The sequence below is a fragment of the Euprymna scolopes genome, chromosome 28 (assembly GCF_053919585.1).
Source record: "Euprymna scolopes isolate OS-2025 chromosome 28, ASM5391958v1, whole genome shotgun sequence".
In the NCBI taxonomy this organism is placed as follows: Eukaryota; Metazoa; Mollusca; class Cephalopoda; order Sepiida; family Sepiolidae; genus Euprymna; species Euprymna scolopes.
This window is the reverse complement of record NC_136509.1, coordinates 16,587,021-16,607,020: the sequence shown is the minus strand read 5'-3', so window position 1 is coordinate 16,607,020 and position 20,000 is coordinate 16,587,021. Positions and strand designations below refer to the sequence as shown.

The following is a 20,000-nucleotide window of genomic DNA, read 5'->3' as shown; positions in this document are numbered from 1 at the left end:
CCTTCCTATGCCCTGTTTTGTTTTGACCCGTTGGGTCATTGCATTCTATGTTTGGGCTTAGTGTTTATTGAATTTTTGCGCACAATTAGTTAAAATAGTTGGTGTATATATATTTTTTTCGGCTTTATTTCCTCTCTCTCTCTCTCTCTCTCTCTCTATATATATATATATATATATATATATATATATATATATATGTATGAAAGTAATGCTGTCTGTTTGAGGACAGGTCTCTACCAAACTCCTCTGTCAATTTTTTATCTACAGACTTGAAACTTCATACATAGTAAATTCGAATTTATGGAAAATGATTAGATTAGGTATTTAGCCGGTATAAATAGCTGCTAAGGAGTGAACATTTAAATCATTGAAACTTCGCAGATGTAAGTCTACTTAAAGTGCTATTCTACGCATGCACAAATATACATTTACATGTCTATGTCAGTTAAATTTTTACATTTACTTATCCATCTGACAGTAGTCCAAATGATAACGACTAAGACGAGATAGCTTTATGTTTTGTTTTCGATTCTAGCTGATGGTACCCAAGTCATATGCACATTGTAGTTAAATATTCATTTTTTTGGTGTGAGGGGAGTAATCAGAATTTTGTTTAGGAGCAAAGTGTAGTATCTGTTCTGATGCGACTCTTTCTCTATTCTGTCCTGTCAGTAAAGGAGAAATCTTTCTAGATTTAAAAAAAAATATTTTTGTTCCAATCTAGATGGCGCCATTTCGTGGAGCTGAATTTTTGCCATATTAAAAACCGATCTTGTTTTTAATTTTTCTTCATGAGGAGGCAAGTTAACACGTATACAATATGCAATTAGTAGGGGGTGGTTAGCATGCTTATCAATCTTTTGATGTTATTATGTAGTAATTTGTCAACAATCATTTTCTAGTTACCAGAGAAAGTGAGAGAGTGGGTGACAGAAAGATGAAGAAAAATCGGAGGGGAAGCAGATAGAAATAAACAGAGCGGGGATAATATATATGTTCTATGCTGGCTACATAAACAAACGCATTGTGATTTTATTCTGTGTGATTCATTTAATTTTTTTTTCTGATGAGTATATGTAAAGAAAAATTTAATATTGACATAAAAATATTGATTGTTTTTGAGTAAATGAAACAGGTCTGTAAAATGTACGGAAGGGATACTTAATAAAAAAAAACGTTATATATATATATATATATATATATATATATATATATATATATATATATATATATACACACACCCACACACACACAGAGAGAGAGAGAGAGAGAGAGAGAGAGAGAGGGAGGGAGAAAGAGGTTTCAAAAGAAAAATGGTACACACATAACGGTCCTATTTATTTTTTGTTTGTTTATACTTCTGGGCAACGCTGGGTAACCATGTTAGTCGAAAATAATTCTCTTTTTCCCTATACAAACTACCCAGCAGCAGAACGAACCTCTATGGAAGATCCAGCGGTTTAGTGACAAGTCTTGGGAAAGTCAAGTCTGTCAAAATTCCTTCGTGTTTTCTATTCATAAACTAAATTCGTTTCTAAGTAGCTGGATTGGTTGATCAAGTGATCACGGACGACATAAGATTGTCGCGCGCGTCACGGTTAGAAATGAAAGATAAATAATGATGATTCAATATAAATAGAAGAACAGAAATTATTTCTGACTGTTTTTATTATTGTCGGCCAAATTAATTCAGTTTCCACTAAGTCTTTCACCATACCACTTGCACAAGGAACAGACAGACATTAATGCGCAAACTCACAGAATTTTCCTTTACATATATATATATATATATATATATATATATATATATATATATATATATATATATATAGCCAGTACAGTTTAGTTTCCTAGAAGTACATCCAATGAAACAACATGTGTCTACCAAAGAGTGCTCAATGAGTGAACAGAGCAGGTATATTAAATTTATTTATACAAACATTGATGGCTACATATGTGCATACATGTTTCTATAATTACCTGCGTTGGGGGATTACGTCTTCAGGCCAAGAATTATGGTCGAGAACTGATATTTCAAACAAAAACATTTTCTTATTTCGTTTACAAAGTTAGAATGTAGCAGGGGTGGGGGTTATAAGCGGGGAGAGGATAAGTGAGGCCTTTGAAGATAATAAACATCTTCTTTTTTATTTTCCAGAAAAACATTGATACCGTCGGTTTCTAGCCTAACATAAGGGGGACAAGTTAATGGTAAATCGTAAATAATGTTAGGCTCTCGTCAGCCATGTTGTTTCTTGAAACCGACGGTACTAATGTTTTTTCTGACCTTCTGTACAATTTTTTTTTGTAATCGAGCACATTGTTGGAATTCATTCCCCTAAAACAGTAAACAAATATATATATATATATATATATATATATATATATATATATATATATATATATATATATATATAATGTATGAATAAATAAACAAATAAATAAATAAAAAAAAAAGATGGACACCTGACCAACAATGAGAATTACATTCTCGACATCGGATTTTGACAGTTTATGACATGTAAAAAATGTGTTTGAATATTTTTTTCTTCTCCTTAGAATTGTCTGAAAAGTTTACTGCATTGAAAAATACAGTGATAACATATTTTTGCAGTTTATTGAAGATTGCTGACGAAACAGATATGTAACATATACGCTTATGAGAAAATAAAAGCAAATGTGTTTTCAAAAATTGTGAAATGAACTTATATATATATGAGTAAAAATAAAATAAAAATACAAGCGATGGTTGGCGTTATGTTATTTGAGAAGGAAAACCAAGAATTAATAAAATAGTAATCAACGTTTCGTCCCTATTTCAGGGGCCATCATCAGGATTTCGTAGGAAAAATGTAGAAGAAAAACGATTACAGACCATATGCGAGTGAAAAAGGAAAAATCCTAAAGTCCTTCTCATTCTGGCTAGAATCGATAAATGTTCGCATGTGATCTGTAAATCGTTTTCTTCTACAAATAACACACACACACACACACAAACACACACACACATATATATATTTATATATATATTAGTGTTGGGACGATTAATCGGAATTGGGAATCAGAAAAATCGGAATATGTGACAGTATCGGAATCGGTATCAGAAAAATTGTCCTAGTTTTCCGATGCCAAAACGATTCTTTTAATTGCCTTTTTTATTTGATTTTGTTTATATCAAAATCTTCCATTGCTGGTAATAATGATTGAATAATAAATATTTATTGATTTTAAACCACCTGTAAAGCTAAAATCAATAGATCGTTCCCCCACAAGTATATTTTTTACGTGTAGGAAAATATTTGCGCATTAGGCAAGTGTGTTTTTATGGTAATCAGAAAAAAAATACAACAAATGTTTAGAGGTTCATTAAGAACCGGGATCGGTAATTGTATCAGAATTGGGAAAAATATTAGAATCGTCCCATCACTACTATATGCCCTGAATATCATTGAACATCAGACAAATGTAGTATATTTGGTATTGTACTATTTATATTATATTATTGTCTATCCTGGAAAAACATTACTCTAGAAATATTTACAAAAAAACAATAAAAGTATCTATCTATCTATCTATATATATCTATCTGTCAGGTCATGTCATATGCTACTGGTACCATGTAACCCAGTACTACCTGCCTCATGGTCGGGTCACCGGTGACTAAACTAGTTCCGCCACCAGACTTGTTTGGTGAGGAGGGTGGCTAGTCTCCCTGAAGGATTAAGAACAAGACCTTCCAAAAGGCGAATAAACCCTTTTGCGGGGTCAACGGCCAACTAGCACTGTGTGTGGTTGTGTGTATGTATGTGTGTGTTGGGGTGGAGAGGGCTCCCGTAAGCCGTGGTGAAAGCAATCTTTCTAGGAGAAGCAAATCTCCGATTTAAAAAACCATAAAGCGGGAGACCAGTACCCACATTAAGCTGGTCTGCAGTTTAACTTGTTGCTGGCTATCTTGCTCTTGCTTGTTGCTGGATTTCAACATTTTGAACTGAGAGCGAGACTTAGCTGTCGTACAAAACTAAGACTCTGTAACATCATCTGTGTATAGATACTCTCTCATGCATTGGTCTATAAAAATGGTCCTGTGGCGATGGAAGTCATTTTTGAGCTCATGGACTCTAAATGTCTGAGGGAGTGGCACTCGTCTGACAAGACGTTGCGATCATCATCATATATATATATATGATGCTCTTTGTGTAAAAAAAATTGAGCTTAGGTATTTGGACAATGTCAAAACATTGTTAATTCACTGCCTGCATAGTAGTAGCCTATGGCGCAATGGTTAGAAGCTCCGACTGTCGTTTGGGCGATCGGGTTTCGATCCTGGCTTAAGGTAGTTGCTCGTCTACCCGCACTGATGAGCTGTGAAACAGCAAAACAGTACTGTATGTGGATGGCTAATATATATATATATATATATATATATATATATATATATATATATATATAAGTGACCTTGTCTGTGTGTGACCAAGATGGTCTTTACCAAACTACTCCTAATTCTTGGTCTATAGACTTGATATATATGGGCTAGTCAGACCTGTGGAACAAATTAGATTTGGTTTTTAGGAACAATAGCTGTTGAAGGGTTAAAATTGAAAAGTTAGAACTTGGCAAACATAAGTTGATTTAAAGTTATCCTCTACGCATGCGTAAATATACATTTATATGTTTGAGTCAGTTGATTTCTAAAGTTTTGATATGCATGGGGATTTAGCCTACATGGCAGTGAATAACACTGAAGAGCTAAACGTTTTGGTTTCGATTCTAGCTGATGGCATCCAAGTCATGATTTTTGTTTAAACTTGTGATATCATTAGCATATAATTGGTACAATATAATAATCAACAGTGGATCGGCACTATAAAAATAAAGAAATGATGGTTGAATATGGTTATCTCTCTGCTAGCACCAATCTCAGCTGATGCTACACAAAATGATTGAGATGAGAAGGATGAACAAACAGGAGGAAGGGCACCATCCAGACCTCTACCTGAAGAGTACACTGTGTAGTAGAACATTAGAGATAGTTATTACTGCTCAAATTTCAGGGAAGACCAAATACAAAGGCCGTTGCTAATAAGAAATCAATTGTAAACGGCTGTTGCAACAATGCAAAATTATTTGGAACAGTTATTAAAAGAGGGGAAGAGTACTAGAAATCTGAGGAGACTTGTTGTCATTCAGCTTCCAGGAAACACTACTGGCAGTGGGTTCAGTGGTTATTGGCAGTGGGCAATCACTAATAATGACTTGTGTGAAAACGCTTAATGTATGAATGAGTAATTATTATTATTATTATTATTATTATAAGATTAAACACAAACCAAACCTCCACTGAAAAAGTACATAGTACCTTAAAACTTTGGGGGAGGTTTGATTTTCTCGAATTCCAGAGAAAGCCCATGGCTCTTAACAGTGAGAAACTCATGGTAAATGGCTGTTGCGATAAAATAAAATGATTTGGAATGGTTATTGAATGAGGTGGAGAGTGTTGGAAATTGGAGATATTTGTGATCGCTTAGACTCCACTTGTTCTTGCCAGTAAGCAATCACTGAGAATGACTTGTATGAAAACATTTAGTGAGTACATAATTTTGTGTTTGAATTAAATTTTCGCGTCAACAACGTTTGCGTTTATTTGCCTCAGAACATGTAAAACATTTTAAGCAAAAACTCGTATAGTTACAACCATTGTGAATAAGTTTTTTTCTTCCTTGTTCTTGGAGCTAAACGAAATCTCCATGAGCTGAGTTTCTTTCCACGAACAATCTGTCTGTGAAACATAATAGCACAGGGCTGCTTCCCAACTGACTATAACATAGTCGTTTTCAAGTCCAATATAAGCAACTACTTAATTAAATCTTCCTCTTAAATCAAAGTTTAATCAGTGTAAAACTGCTGATGCCAATCAAGATGTTTGTCTCACCATCCACCTGAAGAGTGTTCGACATGTTCAGTCACCCATGAAGTAACTGTATTTCTCCTGTTTCTATTTCAGGTCAAAAAGGAACAATTGTTGATATTATTTAGCACTTGAAAAACTTTTTATGCGAATAATTCGCATTACATTCATTCAAAAACTATAATTTAAATAAATGGAGAAATATTAATGAAAATGACTCAGGTATTTTTAGTGCTGATGAACTATCTATATATATAAAAGCGAAAATGTATGTATGTATGTATGTATGTGTGTTGGCTTTTTCTGTATGTCTACAAAAGGCTTTTTTGGCCGTGATTCTCGGTTGGCTCGCTCCTTCTTAAAACCTTTTATATGCTGTCTAAATAATAATATCTACGACTAAGGAACTCGGGTCGCAGCTATCATTAATTTACCCGACTTTTACAAGCTATTTTCGATTTTTTGATCGCCGCATAGCGGGGAAAACAGAAACTGGTTTCCAGCGCAAAAACTAGGTCAAACATCAGGCGACTTTCTCGCACCTGCTAATTTTACTTTATAAACGTCAACTTAACGCACTTGTCAATTCATCTGGTCCCGTGGTCGAGATGATTAGGTCGCAGGGATTTTTTCCATTTCCTTTCTACCTCCGTGTCAAAGGGTCAGGGTTCAAGCCTACTTTTCTACTAAAACTTTTTTTTCTTTTACACCTCCAAACACCCGGCCAACGATTTTTTCTTTTTAACAGGGTTGTTTTGATCTACCCCCCCCCCACCAACACATACCTCCAAACACCCGGGCAACGCCGAGTACCCCTGCTAGGCTATAACATACATCTCAAGTGCCTTTTTAATGTATGTATGTATGTATGTATGTATGTATATACGTATGTATACCTAAAACTTTCAACAGATGCGACGGATTTTCATGAGATCAGTATCATTTTGAAGCTCGGCCATTCAGATGACAAATATCGAAAAAATTGACCAAAAGCATTAATTCCTTCACCCTCAACTGGGCAGTTTTCTACAGAGAGGGGTCACTTTTTTCACTGATAATTTAGAAAGTCATTGCTTTTTTTCAATTGACTAGCCTTAATTGAAACCTACGTCACTTCCGGTTTGGTGATAGACGAAGCGGCAAAGACGTCATGTTTTTTTTTTCACATTCTTTTCTTTCATCACAGTATGGGTTCGAGCCTGCTTGTGCCTACCACCATTTTTTTTTTTTTTTTTTTTGCTCAAGACACACTTCCAAACACCCGGGCAACGTCGGGCAACGTCAGGCATCCAGGCTAGTTTTAAATAAAGGATGGTAGCACTCATACGATAAAAAATATCATTTAAAAACGTGAAAACTACACATTAGAATAAGGAAACTTTAATTATTTCTAATAGTTAGATGCACCCATACAAAAAAAAAAGAAAAAAATATTTAAGCTAAATTATTATTTAGCTTAAATATTTTTTTCTTTTTTTTTATAAGACTTGACTGAAAATTATCTGCTCTTGCTTCTGATATGTCAAAACGTATCAAATTCCTGCCAATGAGTTGTGGGATAAAGAAAGATAATTTGTGTGGACTGCAAGTGTGTCTACGATGGGTCACTTGCGATCTGCAGGCTGCATGTTAGACATGCTTGCTATAGTGGATGAGGCACGACCACTGTAAAAATACATATTTTTTTTAACTTGTGATTTTTATTTAATATAAAAATGCTTACTTACCGATGACCAATTTGACGTCATCCATTTCAGGCATGGTATCCTACACTTTCGTTTTTCTTGCGGTTTCATTGTCAAATTGCACCAGACACTGTGAACGGGGGATTTATAGGGGGAGAAAACATCCATGCAGTAGACGACTCGTGTTTGGTTACCATCGCCGCATGATTGGTAGGGATGGATTATTTCACACTGCAACACAAAATAAAGTATTTTTATTACTAACAAAATATGGGAACATTCGAAAAAAACAGGGCAACAAAAAGAAAAATATTGTCTGCCAAAGGGTTCTACACTAAAGGAGCAAATAAAAGATTGTCTTTTATAATTTTATTATTTGTATTGAATTATGCAGCAAAATATTACTTTCTGAGTATTTATTAATACTTATTAATTATCTCATTTGGGTCAATTCTATATTTCAAATATAATAGACACTATTTTTATAGAAAAGTAAATAATGGGTAATCAACAATTCCCTCACTAACCAACAATCATGAGGTTGTTTGCTCAACAACCGAGAAGGCGTACATGCTCGCCAGTCGGTTTACCTCCAACTCCACACTGGACCCTCTAAACCACCCCCTCCCTGACTTTCCTTTGCGGACAGACGCCACGCTAGACGATCTGAAAAACACCCCTTCTCAGGTGCATGCTATCATAAAAAACCTTGACACTTCAAAAGCATGTGGGCTTGATCTCATCCCAGCTGTGCTATTAAAAAAATACTCAGCTGAAGTAGCTCCAGTTCTCTCTAAACTTTACAACAAATGCCTTAATGAAACTTTGCTTTCCGAACTGCTGGAAAACTGCTTCTGTGGCACCAGTTTTAAAAAATTCTGGCAAAAGAACTGACCCATTAAATTATCGCCCCATTAGCCTCCTCCCACTTTTCACCAAAATATTGGAATCCATAATTAATCAAGCTATAGTCCATCACCTAACAGATGCTAAACTTCTTACCAACCAACAATATGGATTTAGGCCAGCCCCTTCCACATCAGATATCCTAACTGTAATCTGTGAACGTATATACCATTCACTGGACAAAACAGGGGACGGTAGAACGGTAGCTCTAGATATATCTAAGGCTTTTGACAGGGTATGGCATGAAGGTTTTCTCAGGAAAATCAGATCATATGGTATTACTCGACGAATACTTAACATAATTAAATCCTTCTTAGATAAGAGAAAAATTCAGGTTGTCCACGACGGTTGTACATCTAAACAATATGATATAAATGCAGGAGTGCCTCAAGGGTCTATCCTTGGACCTTTATTATTCTTAATATTCATAAATTATCTCCCTGACAAAATTGTCTGTGAGATGGGTATCTATGCTGATGACACCACGCTCTATAACAGACACGACAGGAAAACAAATGAATACATATCTAGGGAAATGGCAGAAACACTAGAGGATGACCTCCAATCTGTAGTGGAATGGGGACAAATATGGATGGTCACATTCAATGCTGCCAAGACTAAACTTGTTTCCTTCAATAATTACAAGAAACCTTCTCTACCACCAATAGCAATGGTCAAAGATTCATTAACTGAAAGTACTTCTTTTAAACTCCTCGGCCTAACGTTCACAGGAAACATGAGTTGGAACAATTACATTGAGAGCATTGTCAGGACCGCTGCGAGGAAGGTAGGCCCTCTCTACCATGCTAGAAAGCTACTAATGCCTGAAAGTATCGTGTACCTCTATAGAGCCACCATTCGCCCATGTATGGAGTATTGTTGTCATATTTGAGTTGGTGCATCTGCTACTAGTCTACTAGTCTCTCGCTCCTAGAAAAGGTCCTAAAGAGATTCGCCAACCTGATAGGTCCTGAATTGTCATCTTAGCTTCAGCCTCTGTCCCACCGACAAAATGTTGCATCCCTCTGCCTGTTCTACAAGTATTTTAATGGTGAATGCTCTGACAAACTGCAAGCACTTGTGCCCCCCACAACGTAAATACCCTCAACAAACCCGACAAGCAGCTAAATCCCACCCCTACACAGTAGAGATCCCTAGATGTAAGAGAGCTTTCTACTCCAGTAGTTTCTTCTCCAGAACCGCTAGACTTTGGAATTCCCTTCCGGGTCCCTGCTTCCCCAACTTTACTGACATGCAGAAGTTCAAGTGTAATGTGAACCGACATCTTGCTGCTCAACTCCCTACATAGTATTCCAGTAGTTCATGTCCATGATAGTAGCCTCTACACCAAAGTGGCAATGTGCCTTGTTTGGGGTGAAAATTTAATTTAAAAAAAAAATGTTTATAGACTCATATTTGCTGAGTGTTTCTGTTTTCCTGTCCCCCAAAACTAAATTTACAGTAAAAAAAAAAAAAAAACAGAATATAAAATTTTTTTTTTTGTTTATTTGTATTTTTACAAACGGCTCACCACTTATCAAGGCCCGGAGGCTACTCGAAGATAAGGGTTAATGAATGTACAGTAGTCAATGGGAAAATGTTATAGTAATCGTTATTATTGGAAATTTGGTAAATTGGATTACTAAAAGAGATGACTCATCAAGAACTTGTTTACATTGGACTTGAAGACAACCATGTTATAGTCAGTTGGAAAGCAGTAAAACGGAATATTGATCCACAGGCGTGCAGTTCTGAGAAAGAAACTTTGTTCATGGAATTTACGTTTAGGTTTAGCCACAGATAAAGAGTATGGGAAATTATTGATAGTGGTTTCAACTAGACGAGAGTTTTCATGAAAGTCAGGCCAGAGGGGGGGGGGCAAAGATTGGAGCTCAGACGAGCACTGGTCATGAAAATAACGATAAAATCTAAAAACAAATTATTACAATTTTAAATAAAGAAATAAAGGAGATATCAATTGGATTTGTTTATTTAAAGAATATTTAACTGATAACGAAAATTATTTTTATGGCAGAAGAAAGTCAGAGTTTTCCTTGATATTATTTACCCTGACAGTGCGGGTTTCTCGTTTTACGGCATATCAACCCTTTTTGGGTCATTTATGGCAGTACAAAAAAAAAAAAAAATAAAAAAACAAAAAAATCAACGTCAGCAGAGTGCTAGTGCTGTTGAGCAAAGTCAGAGTTTATTAGTGTCTACAGTATGATCATGCGTGAAAGTCAATTCTACCCAGTGAGAGTTGAGGATTTGTTTAGTTTTTTTTTTTATGGCATATCAACCCTTTTCAGGTGTTTTAATGCCGAATCCAGTAATTTTGGTAAAAGTTTCATGTTTCACATATTTTTATATGTTCAAATATTTATTTACTTGGAATGTAGCTATACTCATATATATATATATATATATATATATATATATATATATATATATATATATATATATATGTATATATATATATTCTAGCATTCCAGCCCAGCTTTGTTCTTGCCCTATATACTGTTCATAACTCTATGTGGCTCGTGTCCAGGTAATCTACATCTAAAATTTCAAGTGTTTAGACCCAAAATTGGCAGAGGAGTTTGGTAGAGTCTGCAAAGGTCAACTCTTTCAACTTTGACCTGTTGGCAGCCAGATTTTCGCCCAAAACTGATTAAAAAGTTATTTGCATATCTGAATACCCTTTATGTAAAATTCCAAATGTTTAGACCCAAAATTGGCTGATTAGTTTGCTAGAGACCGCAAAGGTCAAATCATTTTTGAACTTTGACCCCTTGGTAGCCAAATTGCCGTCCGAAAACCGATTAAAAAGATTTTTCTAAATCTCAGTACTCCTTATGTCAAATCTTGAGTCTATAGACTGAAAATTGACAGAGTAGTTTGGTAGGGAAATGTACACACACAAAAACACACACACAGACAATTTCACTTTTATATATAGATTTATTCATGATGTTTTATTTGGTTGTTTTGTAGAGGAATATTATTTCTTTTTATTTTGCAAAACTCATGTTTTGCAAAATAAATAAAACATTAATGTTTGGTGCATTTTAAGTCAGCAAACCAGTGTCTTCGGACAGCCTGATCTGTAACCATTAGCTTTCCCTGACAGTCAATTATTTCTAAAGAAAAATAATATTTTACAGTAATAGAGATTGATATAGAACACACCATGGAATTTCCACAGGGCCTGCTAGCAAATATAAATATTGTAATTATCTTTCCAATCGAATCTCTATACTCACTAGCTTTAAAAAAAAATATGCACCACGTCTGCCAAGATGACCCCCTCCCTCCCCTGGAAACCATTCATCACAGTAACAGCTTACCTGCGTCCAGTTCCGGCTCGTCCATTGGAATCTGATTAGAATCGACTGTTTCTTCTTTGATGGCCTCTCATTTCCAAGTGTGCCCTCTTGGAACATGCTGGTTGCTACCGGCTTGTGGTCGGTTGTGCTCTGCTGATCAACACCAGGTTGATTTGGTCTATTGACGCGTCTCTGCACTGTCCTTTCATCTGCTTTCACTGTCTTCCTCCACAACCAATTATTCCTGTGTCGCTTATCATCAACAACCGACCGGCCATTGTATATGCCACTTACATCACTGCTGTGGTTTGGGTGGGCATTGCTGTGCACCGTCTTATCCGACCTGTGCTTGTCCGTATTTATATTTTGGCGTCCATCTTTGTTTACACTGTTCGTGGGTTGTGGTGAGGTCAATGAAGTTTGATGACCTGTTGTACTTGTGTATGCAGTTGTTGCTGTTGCTGTTGTTGGTGGTGGTATTGTTGTTAACACTGTTGGAAGAGCTTTTGTGGTTAGGAGTGTAGTTGTGGTTGGTTTTGTGGTTAGGAGTGTAGTTGTGGTTGGTTTTGTGGTTAGGAGTGTAGTTGTGGTTGGTTTTGTGGTTAGGAGTGTAGTTGTGGTTGGTTTTGTTGTTGGTAGTGTAGTAGTTGTTGTTGATGGTGTAGTTGTTGTTGTTGGTAGTGTAGTTGTTGTTGTCGATAGTGTAGTTGTTGTTGTTGATAGTGTAGTTGTTGTTGGTAGTGTCATTGTTGTTTTGCTGGGTGAAGTCACAGGAGTACTGTCCGTGGAAGAAGGTGAGGGTGTTGCACATGGTTGCAGATTACAGCTCTGATCTAAGCTGGGCTTTGACTCGAGCTCACAATATTTACTCCCGACACAGATCACTCTACGATATTTTACACCGCCCCCACAGCTCATAGTGCACTGCAAATACAAAAAAAAATGTAAAAGTCGTTTAAAAATTAGATTAAATTGGAGGATTTTTTTCTTTTCCTGTATTGTTACATCTAGGTGTAAACAATACTATTAATATACGTAAATAATTATTAAAATAATTATATAGATAAATTATAATGATAATAGTAATATGCAAAAAAATAATATAAATATATGATAAAAATATATAAATAAATATTAATAGTAAAACTATAAATAATATACATATAATAATAATAATATGAATAAATAATGATAGAATTAATATAAATAATATAAATAATGCTACTACTAATAATAAAATAAATAGTAATAATGATATAAATAATAAATAAAAATATGAATAATGATATAAATAATAAAAAAATAAATAAGATTAATAAAACAAATAAATAATAGTAATAATGATATAAGTAATAATAAAAATAAGCAATAGTAATAATGATATAAATAAGAAAAACTAATACTAATAAAAAATAATAGTAATAAGGATATAAATAATAAAAAATAAATCAGAGTAATAAATGAAATAAATAATAGTAATAATGAAATAAATAATAAGAAATAATAGTAATAATATAACTGATAAAAAATACATAATAATAAAATAATAGTAATAATGATATAAATAATAAAAAAAATAAGAGTAATAATAAGTGAAACAATTGTAATAATAATATAAATAATAAAACATAATAGTAATAATGAAATAAGTAATTGTAATAATATAAATAATAAAAAATACATAATAAATAAAATAATAGTAATAATGATATAAATAATAAAAATTAATAGTAATAATAAAATAAGTAATTGTAATAATATAAATAATAAAAAATACATAATAAAAAAAATAATAGTAATAATAATATAAATAATAAAAATTAATAGTAATAATAAAAAAATAATTGTAATAATATAAATAATAAACAATACATAATAAAATAAATAATAGTAACAATAATATAAATAATAAAAATTAATAGTAATAATAAAATAAGTAATTGTAATAATATAAATAATAAAAAATACATAATACATTAAATAATAGTAATAATGATATAAATAATAAAAATTAATAGTAATAATAAAATAAGTAATTGTAATAATATAAATAATAAAAAATACATAATAAAATAAATAATAGTAATAATAATATAAATAATAAAAATTAATAGTAATAATAAAATAAGTGATAGTAATAATATAAATAATAAAAAATACATAATAAATTAAATAATAGTAATAATGATACAAAAAATAAAAATTAATAGTAATAATAAAATAAGTAATTGTAATAATCTAAATTATAAAAATACATTATAAAATAAATAATAGTAATAATGATATAAATAATAAAACTTAATAGTAATAATAAAATAAGTAATTTTAATAATATAAATAATAAAAAATACATAATACAATAAATAATAGTAATAATAATATCACTAATAAAAATTAATAGTAATAATAAAATGAGTGATAATAATAAACTAAATAATAAAAAATACATAATAAATTAAATAATAGTAATAATAATATAAATAATAAAAAATAATAGTAATAATAAAATAAGTAATTGTAACAATATAAATAATAAACAATACATAATAATACAATAAATCATAGTAATAATGATATAAATAATAAAAATTAATAGTAACAATAAAATAAGTAATTGTAATAATATAAATAATAAACAATACATAATAAAATAAATAATAGTAATAATAATATAAATAATAAAAATTAATAGTAATCATAAAATAAGTAATTGTAATTATATAAATAATAAAAAATACATAATAAAATAAATAATAGTAATAATAATATAAATAATAAAAAATAATAGTAATAATAAAATAAGTAATTGTAATAATATAAATAATAAACAATACATAATAATACAATAAATAATAGTAATAATGATATAAATAACAAAAATTAATAGTAACAATAAAACAAGTAATTGTAATAATATAAATAATACACAATACAGAATAAAATAAATAATAGTAATAATAATATAAATAATAAAAATTAATAGTAATAATAAAATAAGTGATAGTAATAATATAAATAATAAAAAATACATAATAAAATTAATAATAGTAATAATAATATAAATAATAAAAATTAATAGTTATAATAAAATAAGTAATTGTAATAATATAAAAAATAAACAATAAATAATAATACAATAAATAATAGTAATAATGATATAATAGAAATTAATAGTCATAATAAAAAAGTTATAGTAATAATATAAATAATAAACAATACATAATAAAATAAATAATAGTAATAATGATATAAATAATAAAAATTAATAGTAATAATAAAATATTAATTGTAATAATATAAATAATAAACAATACATAATAAAATAAATAATAGTAATAATAATATAAATAATAAACATTATTAGTAATAATAAAATAAGTAATTGTAATAATATAAATAATAAAAAATACATAATAAAATAAATAATATTAATAATAATATAAATAATAAAAATTAATAGTAATAATAAAATAATAATTGTAATAATATAAATAATAAACAATACATAATAAAATAATAGTAACAATAATATAAATAATAAAAATTAATAGTAATAATAAAATAAGTAATTGTAATAATATAAATAATAAAAAATACATAATAAAAAAAATAATAGTAATAATAATATAAATAATAAAAATTAATAGTAATAATAGAATAAGTGATAGAAATAATATTAAAAAAATACATAATAAATTAAATAATAGTAATAATGATATAAATAATAAAAATTAATAGTAATAATAAAATAAGTAATTGTAATAATATAAATAAAAAACAATACATAATAAAATAAATAATAGTAATAATAATATAAATAATAAAAATTAATAGTAATAATAAAATAAGTGATAGTAATAATACAAATAATAAAAAGTACATAATAAATTAAATAATAGTAATAATGATATAAATAATAAAAATTAACAGTAATAATAAAATAAGTAATTGTACATATAATAATAATAATAAATACATAATAAAATAAATAATAGTAATAATAATACAAAAAATAAAAATTATAGTAATAATAAAATAAGTAATTGTAATAATATAAAAAATAAACAATACATAATAAAATAAATAAGTAATAATAATATAAATCATAAAAATTAATAGTAATAATAAAATAAGTAATTGTAATAATATAAATAATAAAAAATACATTATAAAATAAATAATAGTAATAATGATATAAATAATAAAAATTAATAGTAATAATAAAATAAATAATTGTAATAATATAAATAATAAAAAATACATAATAAAATAAATAATATTAATAATAATATAAATAATAAAAATTAATAGTAATAATAAAATAAGTAATTGTAATAATATAAATAATAAACAATACATAATAAAATAAATAAGTAATAATAATATAAATAATAAAAATGAATAGTAATAATAAAATAAGTAATTGTAATAATATAAATAATAAAAAATACATTATAAAATAAATAATAGTAATAATGATATAAATAATAAAAATTAATAGTAATAATAAAATAAGTAATTGTAATAATATAAATAATACAAAATACATAATAAAATAAATAATAGTAATAATAATATAAATAATAAAAATTAATAGTAATAATAAAATAAGTAATTGTAATAATATAAATAATAAACAATACATAATAATACAATAAATAATAGTAATAATGATATAAATAATAAAAATTAATAGTAACAATATAATAGGTAATTGTAATAATATAAATAATAAACAATACATAATAAAATAAATAATAGTAATAATAATATAAATAATTAAAATTAATAGTAATAATAAAATAAGTAATTGTAATTATATAAATAATAAAAAATACATAATAAATTAAATAATAGTAATAATGATATAAATAATAAAAATGAATAGTAATAATAAAATAAGTAATTGTAATAATATAAATAATAAACAATACATAATAATACAATAAATAATAGTAATAATGATATAAATAATAAAAATTAATAGTAATAATAAAATAAGTAATTTTAATAATATAAATAATAAAAAATACATAATAAAATAAATAATAGTAATAATGATATAAATAATAAAAATTAATAGTAATAATAAAATAAGTAATTGTAATAACATAAATAATAAACAATACATAATAAAATAAATAATAGTAATAATAATATAAATAATAAAAATTAATAGTAATAATAAAATAAGTGATAGTAATAATACAAATAATAAACAATACATAATAAAATAAATAATAGTAATAATAATATAAATAATAAAAATTAATAGTAATAATAAAATAAGTAATTGTAATAATACAAATAATAAACAATACATAATAAAATAAATAATAGTAATAATAATATAAATAATAAAAATTAATAATAATAATAAAATAAGTAATTGTAATAATATAAATAATAAAAAATACATAATAAAATAAATAATAGTAATAATAATATAAATAATAAAAATTAATAATAATAATAAAATAAGTAATTGTAATAATATAAATAATAAAAAATACATAATAAATTAAATAATAGTAATAATGATATAAATAATAAAAATTAATAGTAATAATAAAAAAAGTAATTGTAATAATATAATAATAAACAATACATAATAAAACAAATAATAGTAATAATAATATAAATAATAAAAAATACATAATAAAATAAATAATAGTAATAATAATATAAATAATAAAAATTTATAGTAATAATAAAATAAGTGATAGTAATAATATAAATAATAAAAAATACATAATAAAATAAATAATAGTAATAATGATATAAATAATAAAAATTAATAGTAATAATAAAATAAGTAATTGTAATAATATAAATAATAAAAAATACATAATAAAATAAATAATAGTAATAATAATACAAATAATAAAAATTAATAGTAATAATAAAATAAGTAATTGTAATAATGTAAATAATAAAAAATACATAATAAAATAAATAATAGTAATAATAATATAAATAATAAAAATTAATAGTAATAATAAAATAAGTGATAGTAATAATATAAATAATAAATAATACATAATAAATTAAATAATAGTAATAATGATATAAATAATAAAAATTAATAGTAATAATAAAATAAGTAATTGTAAAAATATATAAATAATAAACAATACATAATAAAATAAATAATAGTAATAATAATATAAATAATTAAAATTAATAGTAATAATAAAATAAGTGATAGTAATAATATAAATAATAAAAAATACATAATAAAATAAATAATAGTAATAATAATATAAATAATAAAAAATAATAGTAATAATAAAATAAGTAATTGTAATAATATAAATAATAAACAATAAATAATAATACAATAAATAATAGTAATAATGATATAAATAATAAAAATTAATAGTAACAATAAAATAAGTAATTGTAATAATATAAATAATAAACAATACATAATAAAATAAATAAGTAATAATAATATAAATAATAAACATTAATAGTAATAATAAAATAAGTAATTGTAATAATATAAATAATAAAAAATACATAATAAAATAAATAATAGTAATAATAATATAAATAATAAAAAATAATAGTAATAATAAAATAAGTAGTTGTTATAATATAAATAATAAACAATACATAATAAAATAAATAATAGTAATAATAATATAAATAATAAAAAATATTAGTAATAATAAAATAAGTAGTTGTAATAATATAAATAATAAACAATACAAAATAATACAATAAATAATAGTGATAATGATATAAATAATAAAAATTAATAGTAATAATAAAATAAGTGATAGTAATAATATAAATAATAAAAAATACATAATAAAATAAATAATAGTAATAATAATATAAATAATAAAAATTATTAGTAATAATAAAATAAGTGATAGTAATAATATAAATAATAAAAAATACATAATAAAATAAATAATAGTAATAATAATATAAATAATAAAAAATACATAATAAATTAAATAATAGTAATAATGATATAAATTATAAAAATTTATAGTAATAATAAAATAAGTAATTGTAATAATATAAATAATAAAAAATACATAATAAAATAAATAATAGTAATAATAATATAAATAATAAAAATTAATAGTAATAATAAAATAAGTAATTGTAATAATATAAATAATAAACAATACATAATAAAATAAATAATAGTAATAATAATATAAATAATTAAAATTAATAGTAATAATAAAATAAGTGATAGTAATAATATAAATAATAAAAAATACATAATAAAATAAATAATAGTAATAATAATATAAATAATAAAAAATAATAGTAATAATAAAATAAGTAATTGTAATAATATAAATAATAAACAATACATAATAATACAATAAATAATAGTAATAATGATATGAATAATAAATAACACCTAAAAGAGTAAAAAACAAAAATAAACTCAACGTTTCGTCCGTATTTCAGGGGACATCATCAGGATTTCTAGGCGGTGATGAACAGGAAGACGGTCATATATCACATGCGAAATTCGTAATTTCACTTCATTTTATTATTTTTATTTTACTTATTTACTGTATTTTATTTTATCATTATCTATTTTTAGACTCCATTTTATCACCTCCTATTCTTATTTTTAGACGCCATCTTTTAGGTTACTACGCTATTTTATCCAAATTCAATTATCCCTAATAAAAAAAAACTTCCTTCGTAATCTCGTGTCATTTTACTTACTTAATCTATCACCGCTATATTTCCAGACGCAATTTTTTAATCTCTACGATATTTTAACTTTTAGATGTAATCCACCACACTAGTTTACTATAATTTATTTTCTCTCAAAAATGTATATACATGTATATATGACATCTAATTTACATAAGAAAAACACGCTGCTCTCCCCCATCATTATATATAGCCCCAATCCTCAGACTCTCTCGTCAATGACCATCCCTCTTGAAGAAGCCCGCATAAATCGGGCGAAACGTTGAGTATTCATGTCCTTCCACCTCAATTTTATTTCATATATATATATATATATATATTGTATATATATATATATACAATATATATATATATACAATATATATATATATATACAATATATATATACAATATATATATACAATATATATATATACAATATATATATACAATATATATATATACAATATATATATATATACAATATATATATATATATAT

General features: G+C 26.4%; 1 protein-coding gene across 1 annotated transcript in view; it reads right to left on the bottom strand.

Moving 5' to 3' along the window:
* The window catches only part of LOC145249495 (A disintegrin and metalloproteinase with thrombospondin motifs 6-like), a 733,443-nt gene that overhangs the window by 131,097 nt on the left and 582,346 nt on the right, over positions 1 to 20,000 (bottom strand). Inside the window, exons 21-22 of the mRNA XM_080111103.1 lie at positions 11,844 to 12,746; positions 7,633 to 7,821 (exon numbers count right to left, since the gene is read on the bottom strand). Of these exons, the coding sequence (XP_079967229.1) occupies positions 7,633 to 7,821; positions 11,844 to 12,746 (1,092 nt within the window). The remainder of the gene's footprint in view (positions 1 to 7,632; positions 7,822 to 11,843; positions 12,747 to 20,000) is intronic.